Source organism: Oryzias melastigma, linkage group LG21 (assembly GCF_002922805.2).
Source record: "Oryzias melastigma strain HK-1 linkage group LG21, ASM292280v2, whole genome shotgun sequence".
NCBI classification, from domain to species: Eukaryota; Metazoa; Chordata; class Actinopteri; order Beloniformes; family Adrianichthyidae; genus Oryzias; species Oryzias melastigma.
The window spans coordinates 5033262-5048045 of record NC_050532.1 but is presented as its reverse complement, the minus strand read 5'-3'; the positions used below and the strand labels follow the sequence as shown (position 1 = coordinate 5048045).

The 14784-nt window shown below is 34.6% G+C and overlaps 2 protein-coding genes across 4 annotated transcripts; one reads left to right on the top strand and one right to left on the bottom strand.

The window, feature by feature from the left end:
- Positions 1–3611: 3611 nt before the first annotated feature.
- On the bottom strand, positions 3612–8060 carry commd6 (COMM domain containing 6). Of its 3 annotated transcripts, none has more exons than XM_024285972.2 (7): positions 7807–8060; positions 7173–7249; positions 6843–6908; positions 6683–6759; positions 4365–4533; positions 4135–4287; positions 3612–4062 (listed from the first exon to the last, which is right to left on the bottom strand). In XM_024285972.2, exons 1-7 carry the CDS (start codon positions 7832–7834, stop codon positions 4012–4014), a joined length of 621 nt encoding a protein of 206 aa, XP_024141740.1. In that variant the 5' UTR covers positions 7835–8060; the 3' UTR covers positions 3612–4011. The 3 variants fall into 3 exon arrangements, with proteins under 3 accessions (XP_024141740.1, XP_024141741.1, XP_024141742.1); XM_024285973.2 differs by having other exon boundaries at positions 7173–7231; positions 7807–8059; XM_024285974.2 differs by lacking the exon at positions 7807–8060 and adding an exon at positions 7524–7793 and having other exon boundaries at positions 7173–7231.
- Positions 8061–9670: 1610 nt separating this feature from the next.
- Positions 9671–13837, top strand: uchl3 (ubiquitin carboxyl-terminal esterase L3 (ubiquitin thiolesterase)). Its single transcript, XM_024287193.2, has 9 exons — positions 9671–9831; positions 10029–10040; positions 11290–11418; positions 11530–11686; positions 12378–12463; positions 12663–12710; positions 12792–12867; positions 13002–13060; positions 13297–13837. The coding sequence occupies exons 1-9, from the start codon at positions 9790–9792 to the stop codon at positions 13384–13386; spliced, it is 699 nt and encodes a 232-aa protein (XP_024142961.1). The 5' UTR covers positions 9671–9789; the 3' UTR covers positions 13387–13837.
- The last annotated feature ends 947 nt before the right edge of the window (positions 13838–14784 follow it).

Genomic DNA, 14784 nt, shown 5'->3' with positions numbered 1-14784 from the left:
GAACTCTGCCTATCCCCAAAATAGCACCTGTGCCACATAAAACCTGTTCAGGATCAAATCACTACTAGATTCCCTGGAAGTACATCAGCTGGCCTCTGATATCATAAACAAATATTAACTAATAGTTATACTTTTTTTTTTCTTTAAATGTAACCAAACGTGTCTCAAATCATACAAATAATTATCATCTGATCCATTTTCAAAGCGTTCCCAGAGGTCTTTTCATTAATTTGATGCAGTTATAACCAAAAAAGGGACATAGTTCCTGCAGGGTGGCTGTACTTTTAGTGTGGAGCAACCCCGCCCCTTCCCCTTCTAATGCTGAAAGATCTCTGTTTACATGCTCTCGCTGGCGTACAGCCTCTCAACCCCAACCGAACATTATTGGTGCAAGAAAAATGTACAACACTATTGGAGCTATCCACCTATGAAAACAAAGACGTTCATGGATCTCATTACAAGTAGATGCTTCAGAATGGGGCAGAGCATGGAGCTTGTGGCCCGCCCAGCGTATTTTGTGAAAATAATAATAATAAAAGGTTTTATTTATTTATATGGTGCCTTTCTTGGCACTCAAGGTCGTCTCACAACACATACGATAAATAAAAGCAGAAATCACAACAATAAGTCCACAGTTAAACCCATATTTAAATGTCATGAATGTATGGAAGAAAATGTAAGTTTTAGGATGTTTGGAGAACTGAGAAAATGAGTTCATATTTCATAGATCAGAGCTGAAGGATACAATCTTTCTCAAACAACATTTTTCCATCTGCTGCTATAATTCACAACAATTTAAATGGATAAATACCAAGAAATGCTATTTTTATCTTATTTTTTTTTAATTAAAAAAAGTCCTCCATCATCGCAAAAATGTCACATGAATATGTTTAAAGCAAAGCACCAAAAACACAATTTTGATCAGAGTAGATCTTTAAAACTTGCAATTAAAGCAAACCCTATAAGAAAAATAAAAATAGAAAGATTAAAACCTCTAAAACAAATATCTATTTGAAAAAATAATTTCTGATTTTCTTTTTAAAACTATTAAAAACAAAAAATAAATGAAAATAGCAGGTATTTTTTTGTTTTTAAAGCCTCCAGGAATAATCTTCTGGCTAGGAGCATCTTAAGACTTATCTGCCTCTCCTGCTTTGTGCATTAATAAAACATCTAAAACCTATTAAAAATCTATTTAAAAAACTGATAAACCTCAAATTTAGAACAATTTAGGATTTGAATTTAATTTCTCGAGCATTTGTGAAGTGTCTCTGAGACATTAAAGAGGTTCAGAAAAGGCTGACATCTTCTATGGAGGAAAAAGGACCATCAGTAAATAAAAGTAGGCTCAGAAAAATTGTAAGAGTTAACAAAAAGGTTTGTTTTTTTTAGCAAAATGAGCTAAAAAAGTATTAAAGTACGTTTCGTTTTAGAGAATCAAAATCAAATATGTACTTCAGCATTATTACAGATTTAGAAATAAATGATTGGTTGAACTGAAATGACTAATTACAGTTTTGATTTTTCAGTAAATTTATATGAACGCTGGTTGAGGAGAAAATGTTCCTGACATGTTTAGCAGGTATAGAAGGAGCTATTGTACAATGGAAGCAGTGTGACCGTCCTCCCCCAAGACGAAATCACAGACTGGCTCCTCCTCCAACCTTTAAGACACACGAGTCGATTCATCAGAGTCAGAACGGTATTTAGTGTGAGGATTTAGTCTGCAGCCTCCATGTACAGAACATTCTTCCTTTTAGGTCAAAAACTGGGGAGATGAACGTGGTCAAAGAGGAGGAGAGACATTTCTGTGCCTTACTGACAGAGGAGTTGGAATAAAACAAAAAAAGGATTGTGATGCTACCAAAATAAAACCTAAATCAGATCTAACTGACCTAATTGATCCACTAAATCTGTCATGAACAAAAGTAAAATCAAAGTTGATTTAAAAATAATCACATTTCTGTCATATTGAGTTGAAAAAATAAAACTAAGATCCCTTCAAGGGATCCCTTCACTGATCAGCACAAATATAACTAAGATACAAAGTAAAACATATTTAGAAGTCAGTTTAACTATGAAGATATTAAAGCTGGAACATGTAGGTGTAAGAAGCTTTTCTCCTGCAGAATTTACAAGAATGACATTGATCGTGTTAACGGTTAAAAAGTTGCAGTAAATCAAAGAACATAAACACTGGAGAGGGTTCTTAAACTAAACCTAATGATCACACGCATTGATCCAATGATCCGATGTGATTGGCAAACTCTCTGGTGAGTTGAGGGACTATTGAGGCTAATTCTGGCATAAAGGTTAATGATGTGAGAAAATATATTTGTGCAGCATAAAAAAAATACTTCAGTTATCAATTTTTTAGATTTAAATTAACAAAGATGCTAAAATAGTTTCTAACGAGACTTTACTGAAACTTTTAGTACTATAAAAAAATTTTTTTTGAACATTAATTTGTCACAATGTCTTACTCTAAGTCAATTTCGGCAATGGATTTTTACTGTTCAGCTGTCCATAAAGTTGTAGTTAAAAAAAAAAAAACGTTTGATCGTTCTAAAAAATTACATTTAGCCTCAAGTACAACAGAAAAAGTTTTGTTTTTTTGAAGGCAGAATCATCATTAGATTCTGTGTTTGATATATTGCTAATTTATCAAACCACTTTCTTTGATACTTGATGTCATGAATAAGAACTGCCCTGATGCTATTAATAGAATTTTTTTCTTTAATTACTACATATTCATAACCTTCAATCCATCTTTTGGGATTACTGTTGCTGGAGCCTATCCCTATAACTGTTGGGTGTCAGTCACCAGTCTGTTGTAGGGCCAAACACTCATTCACTCACACACCTAAGGGTGATTTAGAGTAAACAATTAACCTATCCAGGGAAGAAATTAACCAAGACTTCGTCAATGTGCAGCGAGATGGTTAACCACTACACCACAGCGCAGCCAAATGTGCTTCCAGTGACTCATTCTGTTGATGTGTTTGTAAAGCAGCATTCTTGATTGAGGTGATGTTCAGCAGCAGGAAGCCTCACATATACCAGGTTATTTTAGTGCTGTAAACAGACTGTGTGCACTGATTTGACGTGTTGATTACATTGTGCTATTTTGTCCTCAATGTGAAAACACAACAACAATATTGTCTATGTGGTGTTTAAAAATACTTCATCAGTATGAAATTCCGGGTAACCGATCTCCAGCTCCACCGATGAGCAGAGAATTAAACATTGACTTAAATCTACATTCGTCCACATCATATTTTGATATGGATAAAAAGGAAAAAAAAATCAAATTTCATTAGTTACTCCTAATAGGAGATTTAGTCACATTTCTAACAATGTTAAATATGCATAAATACAAAAGTCAAAGGGTTAAGCATGAACTCATGAGCTGGAATCCCTCAAAAAAATGAAATACAATACTTTAAACCACTTTTAGAGTAACTTTACACTATATTTGCTTTTGATGGTCACATTTTTTGCCTAAATTCCCCATTTTATTTTATTTTTTTATATTTATTTAATCAGGAACGTCCAATTGAGATCTCTTTTTCAAGGGAGTCCTGGTAAAGAGGCAAATTACTACACAGCCCGTCATTTTATAGAATTTTATTAAATTAAAACAGTAAAAATGTAAAAACACGTTAGTGATTTAATTTTAGAATAGTATCTAAAGTTGCAGGGATTTCCAGTCTGGAGGTGTCCGGATACTGAAAAGCCATTTTTCCTTGTAATACGTCTACAAGTTTTTATTTTTTGTTTAAATCAATTCTGTTGTGGTTATTTTAATATAAAGAATGATTGCTTGGTTTAGTATAAGAAGCTAATACGTTCAATTTCTGTGCAAAAGTCCTAATTTTAAATTAGATATATCTCCAAACATACTGAAAAAAACATAATTTAATGCTAGATTTTTATTTTAAAGACAGACATTTTCTATAGTAACAAACAATTATTTGTGGTCATTTTGTGTTTGTTCCTGGTTGCTGATCTTCATACAGTCTCCATCAGAGCTGCCATCTCCTTGAACTGCTTGTGGAAGTTCTGCAGGGATAAAAAGGTCATAGATGAGGTCACTTGAGGTCAAATGAAGGACATCCGTCGGTAAAGTCCCACCTGAAACTGTGGAATGCTCATCTCGAAGGACTTCTGACACATCAGTCCAGAGGGCTCAGCGATCTTCAGCAGCAGCGTGACGTACGGAGAATTGAGAGATCGACAAACGTCGGAGCTCACCGCCATCCCCAGCCTCCACTGCACGTCCACCACCTGCGGCGAACGCAAAACCCTCACGCTCGGACCCTCCACACACTCAGACCGGCCGACCGCAGCGACTGGAAACGTACTTGGCCGATGCGGAGCGACGCTTGGAGCTCCTGCTGAGCGTGGACGGCTGCGCCGTGTTCGCTCCAAAGCCTGTGCAGGACCTGGAGGGAGGATTTGGACCACTTCTGGCTGCCGTCTTCCAGCTTTGACACCAGCTCATCAGCTGAGATGTTGCTCTGTCCTGCTGACCTGACGACAACAAGCATCACGCCTCAAACTCCCAAATACTTACAGAGGCATTTTTGAGCGTAATTATCTTGATATATGTCCTCCATCAACGTGTTAAAAACACTAAAAACATTTTATTTTAATTGGAGTGGATTCAAAGCTTCTGTCTTGCATCACACCTCAATAGTTGCCGATTCTCAGTCAGTCCGGAGCGGAATCAGCATTTTTTAAAACCAGTTTTTGTCTTTAGTAAAGAAGCAACAAAATTCCGTCAAAATTACATCATTTTTGAAATTTTTTTCAATAATAGAGTGTTTATGGATCTAATTATTAATGTTATTTAAGATTAGAGAAAATACTACAACATAATCTAAGGATTAAGCTGCTGATGAACTCTCCCGTTTTCTGGACTCGTGCTTTAACCTCATGTCAGCACTAAAGCTCAGTTTCTAGATGAGACGGGTGCGATGGAAAAGATTTCTTTAAATGAAACAAAATACTCAGCAGATGCTGATTTTCATCACGGAAAAGCTAAAAACTCCAGCTACTGCTGCAGGAAACCAGTCAGTAGTTTTCCGTTTTTGTCAGTGGAAATGGAAAATTCAAAGAGGCGTGAACACAATGACCCAATATTACATGACATTATGTGACAAAGGAAACATAAGAAAACATGTATTTGTTGTTTCACTTGACCAAAAACCAAAGAAAAAAAGATTTTGACTTTTTACAAAAAACTGACGTGAAACAACTTTAGAATATGAAACTGATATTAAATTACTTTATGAATTTGATCAATTACTATATATATATAGTGGGCTCACTATGCATCGTCCATGAATGTTTACATATGTCAGGATGATTGTCAGATGTGTATATTTATCTATATGTGTACTTATACGGGTATCTGAAACTGAATGTGTACTAATTCGAGATGGAACAGGGCTATAATAGATAGTGAATGGTAATACATTTGTTCTGGGCATGGGGGTGAGATTTTATTAAGCTTTGAATTCTTCTATTCTTCTTTTTTTATCTTTTCTTTTAAAATGTATGTCTAAAATACCATCATCATCATCAATATGGTTACTTTTTGCTAAAGAGGATACATATTAGTTCTTTTTATGACTTAATTCGCACTTTTGTTGATGTAAATAGTTGAAAACAACTGTCTGACAAAACATTACAAATGTGTTTTATTAAACTCTTTATTGAAACTAAAGCTTTAGTTGATCAAACAGTAATGTTAGTTTCTAGTCTCTAGACCAGAGGTCTCCAACCTGCGGCTCCAGGGCCACATGTGGCTCTTTTACCCCTCAATTAGGCCTCTCTGGTTAAAGAAAGAAATGTGTTTTTAATTTGAAAAAGTAACAGTAAAATAAGAACAAAAAAAGTAAAGTAAACAAACTCAAATTTTATTCAACTCATTCACAAACAGATGAAGGGCAGTATGTATCACAAATGGAGCTAAAACTTTTTAGCTGATTTTTGAGTGCTGTGTGCCACAGAAAATTATTTGGAGGTCAGTAGGCACAACTGGAATTAAGGCACACAGGATTACGGGGCAGATTTTCTATTTTGAGCTGATTCAAGGATTTTAACTGCACCTTCTGCTTCGAACAATCCGGTAAAGGTCACTAAGTACTAAGTTAGATCCAATTTAATATTCTTAGTTAGACTTTCTGCCGTTGCCAATACACCTGGCAACGATAAAATACACTTTTTTGTTGTTTTTTTTTGGCTTTTTTTTATTATTGCTGACATCACACAACTTCTATTACATTTGCAGCATTTAGATCTAAAATGACACAGGATCTTATTTTGAAAAGAAATCATGTAAACCTCTGCTAAAAGTTGTTAATTATTTCATATTTTGAAAAAAAGGCTATTTTCTCTTTATGCTTATATTTTATTTATGCCAAAAAACAATTATGTGTTTATATGTTCCATAATAGTAACATAAATGCAAATCAGTGTCTTATCTTCCTAAATTGTAAAGTTAGACTTTTTGGCTTCTACTTGGTTGAGCTCTGTGAGAGATTTCATGGCTTTTTAAGTGTTGAAGGTTGCAGACCCCTGTTCTCGACTCTGGTCTAAAACTGGATCCACCATAGTGGCAGATGGGCATCATGACAGGCTAAATAACAACATGTGAACACCATGAGAGAAATACCTGAATGTCAACAAAAGAAATCGGATTATTTCTTGCTGAGCTTCATGGTTAAGTCCGACTCCAGGCTGTAGGAATTTCTGCAAAGATAAAAGATAAAAGTCACACATATGAAGTTGGTAAGATGGACAACAGTAATGTTCACAAACCAAAAAGGACCTACATGAGATATAAATGCTGAATCGATTCCACTTGCAAGCCCTTGAAGATAAATCAGAACATGCTGACACTGTGGAGATGAAACAAGCTGTATTAGAAATTAGTCATACATTAGGAATAGTAAATGTTCTTAATCCTATTAGTTTCAATCGTCATATCATAATTTTATTGTCCTTAGGATGGAATCCCCTAAAACTGAGAAATTAAACTACATTTTCATATATTTCTTAAATTGTTCCTCTAAATAATTAATACCAAGCACTGCACACTTGGATAGATTTTTGGAACTTATAGAATGAGGATAAATGGAGAAGTTAGGATTAAATGTACTCACAGTTTCTGTGAACAGATCCAGAGGAAGTCTGCAGATGTTGTCAACGACACTGTCGATACCTACAACAAAATGTATAACTACAATACCAGAAAATATTATAATGTCAACAATGTACAACTGTGTATATCTATACTTAAGCATTCATTATATTTTTTATCTTTTACAAATACGTTTTTTTTTTAAATAAGTCATTTGTTGTGTGATTCTCTTATAGACATTTAGAAACATGGCATAACCTAGCATCATATGATTAGAAGTTAAGCATAGAAGGTGTCTAAATAAATCTAGTAAATATAACAACAAAAAGATGAAATGGATAATCTGGAGTAATACGGTTATATATATACATACACATCTAGCTTTTCAATCTATAAACTATTTAATGGACTCTTAAGCTGTAGGTGTGACAGCAAACTGGACTTTTGAAGAAATTCTAGCAAAAGTTCAGGGGAAACAATCCATGCTATACAATGTCTACCAACAGATTTTTTAGAAAGAAAGAAAAAAAAAAAACATTTGAGCTCAAGTTCTCAAGTTGACTGCTGAATATGAAGATTAATGTCAAGATAAAAAGAGCAAATTCCTAGTAACTTCGTTGGACATGTTTGCTATACTGCGTCCATTTAAAACTAACCGGAAGAAGGTACTTCTGCTGCAGGCATCTTCTTCTTCTTTTCGCCACTTCGCCGTAGACTAAAGTCAATATTGTAGAACCCTCGAGCATATAATTTTATGTTTCCTTCAGCGGTCTTCTGTATAAGTGATTTATGATCGATTAAAAAAGAAAATAGATACAACTGTGCAGATACCTCCTGCTAAGAGCCTAGCAAATATTTTGTTCCTCTGCTTTTAGACGAGTGCTGCCCCCTGCTGTATCGGAGTGTCTCCGCAACACAGAGCAATGAGATTATTACTTGCGAGTTAAATAAAAAAATAAAAAAAATAAAATAATTATTATAATTATAATTATAATAATTATTATTATTGTAAATAAATATTAATGGGGAAAAAGAAGAAATTTAAGTTAATGCAAACAGGCAAAAGCACCACATTAAACACAGTTGTCTGCAGAACTTAAAAAAAATATATTAGAAATACATAAAAAACAAGAATATATATAACTTTTTTACATCATCTCAAAAGTGGGTCTTTATCTACTTTATTTATACATTGCAATTATCTTAGTTGGTATCAGAAAATGTAAGAAATTATTTGAAGCAATATATATATTTTAAATCATTTTACATAAATCTATTAATGAATAAAATGAAATAAAAATCAGGTAAAATACTTCTCTTTTGAACAGCACAAAAAACAGAAAATTCTTCAGAGATACAGCAATGAAACTGAACTTCTTGTATACAAATAAAATTACTTGACTACTAATTTCCTTCATTAATCTTCTTAGCCGCTTTGTCCCTTTTGGGGTCGCAGGGGTGCCGGAACCTAACCCGGCTGCTGATGGGCGAAGGCGGGGTTCACCCTGGACAGGTCGCCAGTCTGTCGCAGGGCCACAATCACACACACATTCACTCTCACATTCACACCTGGGGGCAATTTAGAGTCACCAATTAACCTATTAATTATTAGAAACATGGCAGCATAAATTAGACCGTAATTGCATGTAACATTGATTCTAAAAATCTAATAAAATAAATATACATCATAGATAGGATACCCTTAGCAAGTAGTAGTCTATTTAAGTGTACAATAACTTTATTTAGTCTGTGCTAAAAGTGAAGCAGTATGTATACTGCAAACTTAAAGTGTTCCAATATAGTCTTAAGAAGTATTCAGTTACTTCATACGCTACACATTGTCTATAGTATACTTGGTATACCTATCCTCAAGTATACTTATTAAAAAACTTCAAGTACACTACTTTTTGCTAAGGGCACATAAAGATATCAGTTAAAAGAGGACTATTGATCGGAAATTGTCAGTATAATTATAGGCTAAGTTATTAGAGCTGTCAGTCTGGATTGAAAACAAAAAATAAAACTCAGTACAGGATTTTTCAGTGCATGGACAATACTTTTGGTTATATCAGGGACTTTATAAATCTGAGTATGTGATTTCTCAATAGCAACATTCACAAACATGTTTCTGGCTCTGCAATAACAATGAAAAGTCTGCTGCAAACAGCTGCTGCCATTTTAGTTCAATGTCATTTTTTGGACTCGTCTTATTTTAGCATACATTGCGGCATTTGATCGTTTCTTTTACATAAACTTACTGGAAATCACAAAACCCCACAGACCTTGATTTAAGCCACGCCCATACATCAGACTAGTCCATTTATTGTTTGATGGTAGTCGCGTTCATTAAAAACTTTAAACATTTTTATGTTTTAAAGCATTACTTGGTTTGATTTTCAAATAATTCTTATCATAATTAATATGAATTATTCATTTATATTAGCTTAAATATGAGTGCTAACCACTGAAGTGTGTTTGTTTAACATTGGTTTGGTCGGGTCACCCCTACGTGATTTGAGGACACTGGTTTATTCCTTTTCAATACGGAAGCGATTCTAGCTGTCAGAGATTTTTGTAGTAAACATTTTCTGCTTTCTTTTTTTGTTTGGGAGTAAGCATAACATCTAGCGACAGTTAATATGGCTTCTCCACGCTGGTTGCCTCTGGAGTCAAACCCTGAAGTAGGAACTCTCCGTTTTCTCACGAATATCTCTATTTTGTCTGAGTCATTCATTCGTATGCATGAGAAGCTAACTTTTAGCTAGCAGAGAATAGAAATGTATTGACATTTTAAAAATATATTTAATGTATATTTATTCATTCATCGCTTCACAGTGATTAATTAACATATTGTCTTTGTATTTTTTTTACATTTCAGGTCATGACTAAGGTGAGTACTTCGTGTTTTCTTCTTTTATTAACATGCTAACACTGGATGCAAGTGTTGAGTTTAGGGCCTGTACAGAGAGGATTCAGTCTGTGTTAGGCAGCCGAAATATAACAAGAATTAATCCATGCAGTCAGTATTTTTATTTATTTTTTTAAGTAATTGTTGGGAGAAAATGGAAAAAATATATATGCAACTTAATACACCAACTAAAGTAACCTATTTATTATGTGGAAAAAGATTGAAATTTTCGATATTTCTCAACAGCACCAGAAACTAACACGTTTCATTTCTGTTTCTAAAGAACTTAACTCTAACCCAGGGGTCCGCAACCTGCGCCTCCAGAGCCACATGTGGATCTTTGACGCCTCCATTCTGGCTCTCATGGTTAAAGAAAAATAAAAATGATTTTCTATTTTAAATTAAAATAGCGATGCAGCTTCATCTAAGTCGCTCTAAAACATTTTGACAGATTATCAGAGCCTTTTACCAACAGAAATCAGTTGGAGTTTAGTGTAAGGGTAGAATTCATACTTAGGGAACATCGGATTATAAGGTAAATTTCCTATTGTTGAAAAAATTAAAGGATTGTAAGTGTTCCCCATAGCCTAAAAAATACAGTAGGGGTCACTTAGATCTGATTAGTGAATTTCTGGCCAAGATCTACCAACAAGGGAAAAATAAAATGTGTTGACATGACACTACTTACATTTGCTGCATTAAGATCATCAAATATGGTACAGAGTGTCTTTTATTCTGAAAGGATGTCATAAAACATCCGACAAGTTATAAACTATTTCATTTTTGTTTTAAACTGCTATTTTTTAAATTATATTTATGTTAAAGTTATACCAAAAAAAGTATGTTTATCATAATAGCTCCAGTAGCATAAACATAAATTAGTGTCTTACTTTACTTAAAGGAGAGTTTGCGGCTCCTTCTGGATTGTGGTCAATAAGAAATGGACCTGAATTACTTTAAGTGTTGAAGGCAGATCGCTGCTCTAACCCAACCCTAAATTAAAAAAAGAACATTTTGGAAATACTGACCAAAACAAAGAAATAATCCAATTGTTTGTATTATAGTAAGAGAATTTAAAAGATGTGTCTCCCAAATAGCTAAACTAATTGTACAGTAGCATCTTTGAGCTGTCGAGGTAGCAGACAGCATTAAGAGATCATTAATCTTTCTTCTGCGCCACATGTTTTATAATGTTGGTTTTGAGTTTACTCTTCTGTTGTTTTCTGCGTAGTTTGTCAGTTGTTTGGGGATGAAGCCGACCTGGCAGTTTGGAGACGTGTACGGCTTGGATCCAGAGCTGCTTAGCATGGTCCCCAGACCCGTGTGTGCGGTACTGCTCCTCTTCCCGGTCACAGAAAAGGTGCTGGACCTGTTCCTGAAGCACTGGCTTACTGTGCTTTACATGCTGCTGCTGAACGACAGCATGTCCTGCCATTGAATTCATAGTTGTGTATTTTTTTTTTTTGTCTAGTATGAGGCCTTCAAGCAGGAGGAGGAAGAGCGGCTCAAAGAACAGCCGCAGGAAGTGTCTCCTGATGTTTACTTCATCAAGCAAACTATTGGAAATGCTTGTGGAACAATAGGCTTAATTCATGCCGTGGCAAACAACCAGGCACGACTGGAATTTGGTGAGTTTTTAACTTTGTTTGTGTCATTCGGAAGTAACTACAACTGGAAACTAACGCAAACTCTCCTTTTCTTTTAGTAATTGTGTTAATCTTTTGTGTTTTTATATTTTATGGTAAAAAAAAAACAAACAGAATTGTCTGGGCGTCAATAATTGGTTAATTAATGTGAACTAAATAAAGAGGAAATATGAGAAAAAAATTCCAGCTTTTTTTCAGTCAGTTTTCTTTGCAACCCATTTAAAAGTTTTATTTAGACATTCATCCTGCTCTGGATGAGGCGGAAATGTGGAACATTCCTTAACCATGTGAAATCAAACAGCAGGGTTGATACAGGAAGCAGCGTTTCAGCTCAACACATTGATCCTAATCTCCCACTTCCTTTCCTTTTTCCTAAAGCTTTCTGTAAAGCACACACATGAATTTGAAGTCTATTTGAGCAAAGAATTGCACTTGAAATGTTGGACTTTTAAATGTAGGCCATTAAACCCAGTTGTTTTGCATATTGAGCCATGACCATCAGGACTGTCTTGTGGTTCTTTGTCAAAGATTTGAATTGAAACTCAGTGGACATCTCAACATGCATTCACAGGAAGTATATCATCCATAAGCCTAAGTTTGACATTTCTTGTGAAAATCTTTGCAGGGGATTTATAACATTATTGATTTTTGTAGCTTGTTGTTCTCCTTCCAGAAGCGGACTCTTCATTGAAGAAGTTTCTTGAACAAACATCCAAAATGACTCCAGAGGAACGAGCTGTCCTCCTGGAAAAGGATGAGGTACGAAGGTTCCTCGGATACTCCTGTCAATCTCACTCAGGATCTTTATTTCTGCAACCTATGAAACACAAAAAAAAGACTTATCAAGCTAAAATAAATATCAAAAATATTATATTTTTCTCAAACGAACACGTTTTAAACTTATATTGATGCTCAGGACTATCGCAGGAAATAAAAAGTGAACATTTTGTTGTTTCAGAGCATACGAGTTATCCATGAATCCAGAGCACAGGAGGGCCAGACCGAGGTTTGAGTTTTTCAGAATAAAAGCCTTTTTTAACCTCATTGACATTTGATAAACACCTAATTTGCTTCTTATTTTGCACAGGCACCAAGTTTAGATGACAAAGTGAATCTGCATTTTATAGCTTTCGTGAACGTGGGAGGACACTTGTATGAGCTCGGTAAGTAGAGCTAATACAAGTGTTTGGAATATAAAATGAAACATTTTGAGTTATTGTTATTATTAGATATTATTTTACATTTATTTTAATATTATTTACTGGAGTGTGAAACATTTTCACTTCTTCTCATGTAGATGGCAGGAAGCCGTTTCCTATTGTCCACGGAAAGACATCAGAAGATACTTTACTTGAGGTAAAAACACCCTTTAAAGCTGCTTTTTAATCCATCATCACAAAAATACCATAAGAACATGTTAAAAACACGATTTTTTTTCTTGAACACACCCGTATGGCAGTTTGTTGTTGAAACTTTTTTCTTTTTATTCTTTTAAATAGCTTGAGATTTTTAGAAAAATATTTCAAAAATGTAGAACTGGTTAATTTATATATGTTTTGAATAATGCCCTACTGACTTTTACTCCGTCTCAGGATGCAGTCGACGTTTGCAAGGTGTTCATGGCTCGTGACCCTCAGGAGGTCCGTTTTACCATCATCGCCCTCTCCAAAGACTCTTTCTGAGGAAGACCCTCTGCAAACCCCACAAGCAAACGGAACATTACTGCCAAATACGCAAAGTGCTTTTTGTATTGGGAAATCAATTAGTTGTGTTAAAAAAATAATCACAAGCTTAAGAAATGACGCAATTAATGGGATTTGAGCTTCACTGTGCAAAAAAATAAAAGTACACTAATGTTGAAACGCCTCTGATGAACCACTCTTCGAGCTGCACTGGTGTTTAATCCCGATTAAGACGGAAATTACAACCCCAGACAGGAGTTTTCCCTTTGTTTTTTACTTTAAATGATCCAGCCTGCAATGTGATTTCCAAGGATCTGTCCGCACGACTGTCTCCTGACTGGAGTTTCCTTAAAACGTGCTTCTGCTCTGCTGTAAGTGAGCTGGACATCAGTGTGGACAGTGCCTACATTTTGTATCAATTCTGTCAAATAAAGTTCAAGTTGAATACACATTTTACTGTTGGTCTTTTGAGTTCATAATACTTTTCAAATGTATTTTTTTTTCATTAATATTTTCATTCCAGACATTATGCCTGCACAACAAAATGTAAATGACTGAAAAATAGAAACTAAAGTGGAATCTTGGCTAAATGCTGAGGTGAGGAAATGTATAGTTTGGAGATCTGTCCACGCCAGCGACCGACCCATCATGATCACAGAGGAGGTCACCATGGGAGACCCTTGATCGGAGCAATGACTCCGTTCCTTGAGAATTCATGCAGGGACATAAAAACGTGAATGATATTTGTTGGAACTTAATAGTTTTTTTTTAATATGATGAATCTATAGTCAAATTGCATTATCAAACATTTAATGGGGATGCATCTCTAGAATGGTCATAAAACCGTATCACATTACACAGCTAAGGTGTATCAGGTGATCAATAATAATTCGTTTAACCAACTTTAGCAGGACAAGCTTTAATATAGATTTCATAGCAGATTTCTAAATTGCTAAATAGTTTTTAGTGCACCATGGGTGAATTTAACGTTTCATTTTCAAAATCAGAAATTTTACAATGCCAATTATTTTTTAAAAAATCCTTAAAAAAAAGGGGAAAATGTGCTCAAAAATAAATGTTCAGCTGATTTAAGAAACTTTAAGTCAGGAGTCAGTAACAGGATGCTCCAGTTCATGTGGCACTTCTATTCTTAGAATGTGGTTCTGGCTTTAAAAAAATGCTAATGCTTTGAATAATTTAGTTAAGTATATGCAGTAGTTCTGTCTTCTGCTGCATAACCATGTCTAGTTACTATTTAGAGATAAAGTCTTTCAGTATATATTTTATTTATATCTACATACTTTTTTTATTGGATTTTACGCTGATTTTCATGATTATGTTCAGTAATAAAAGGAGGAAAATGATAACTTGACTTTTTAGCATTTTCATTCCAAGAGC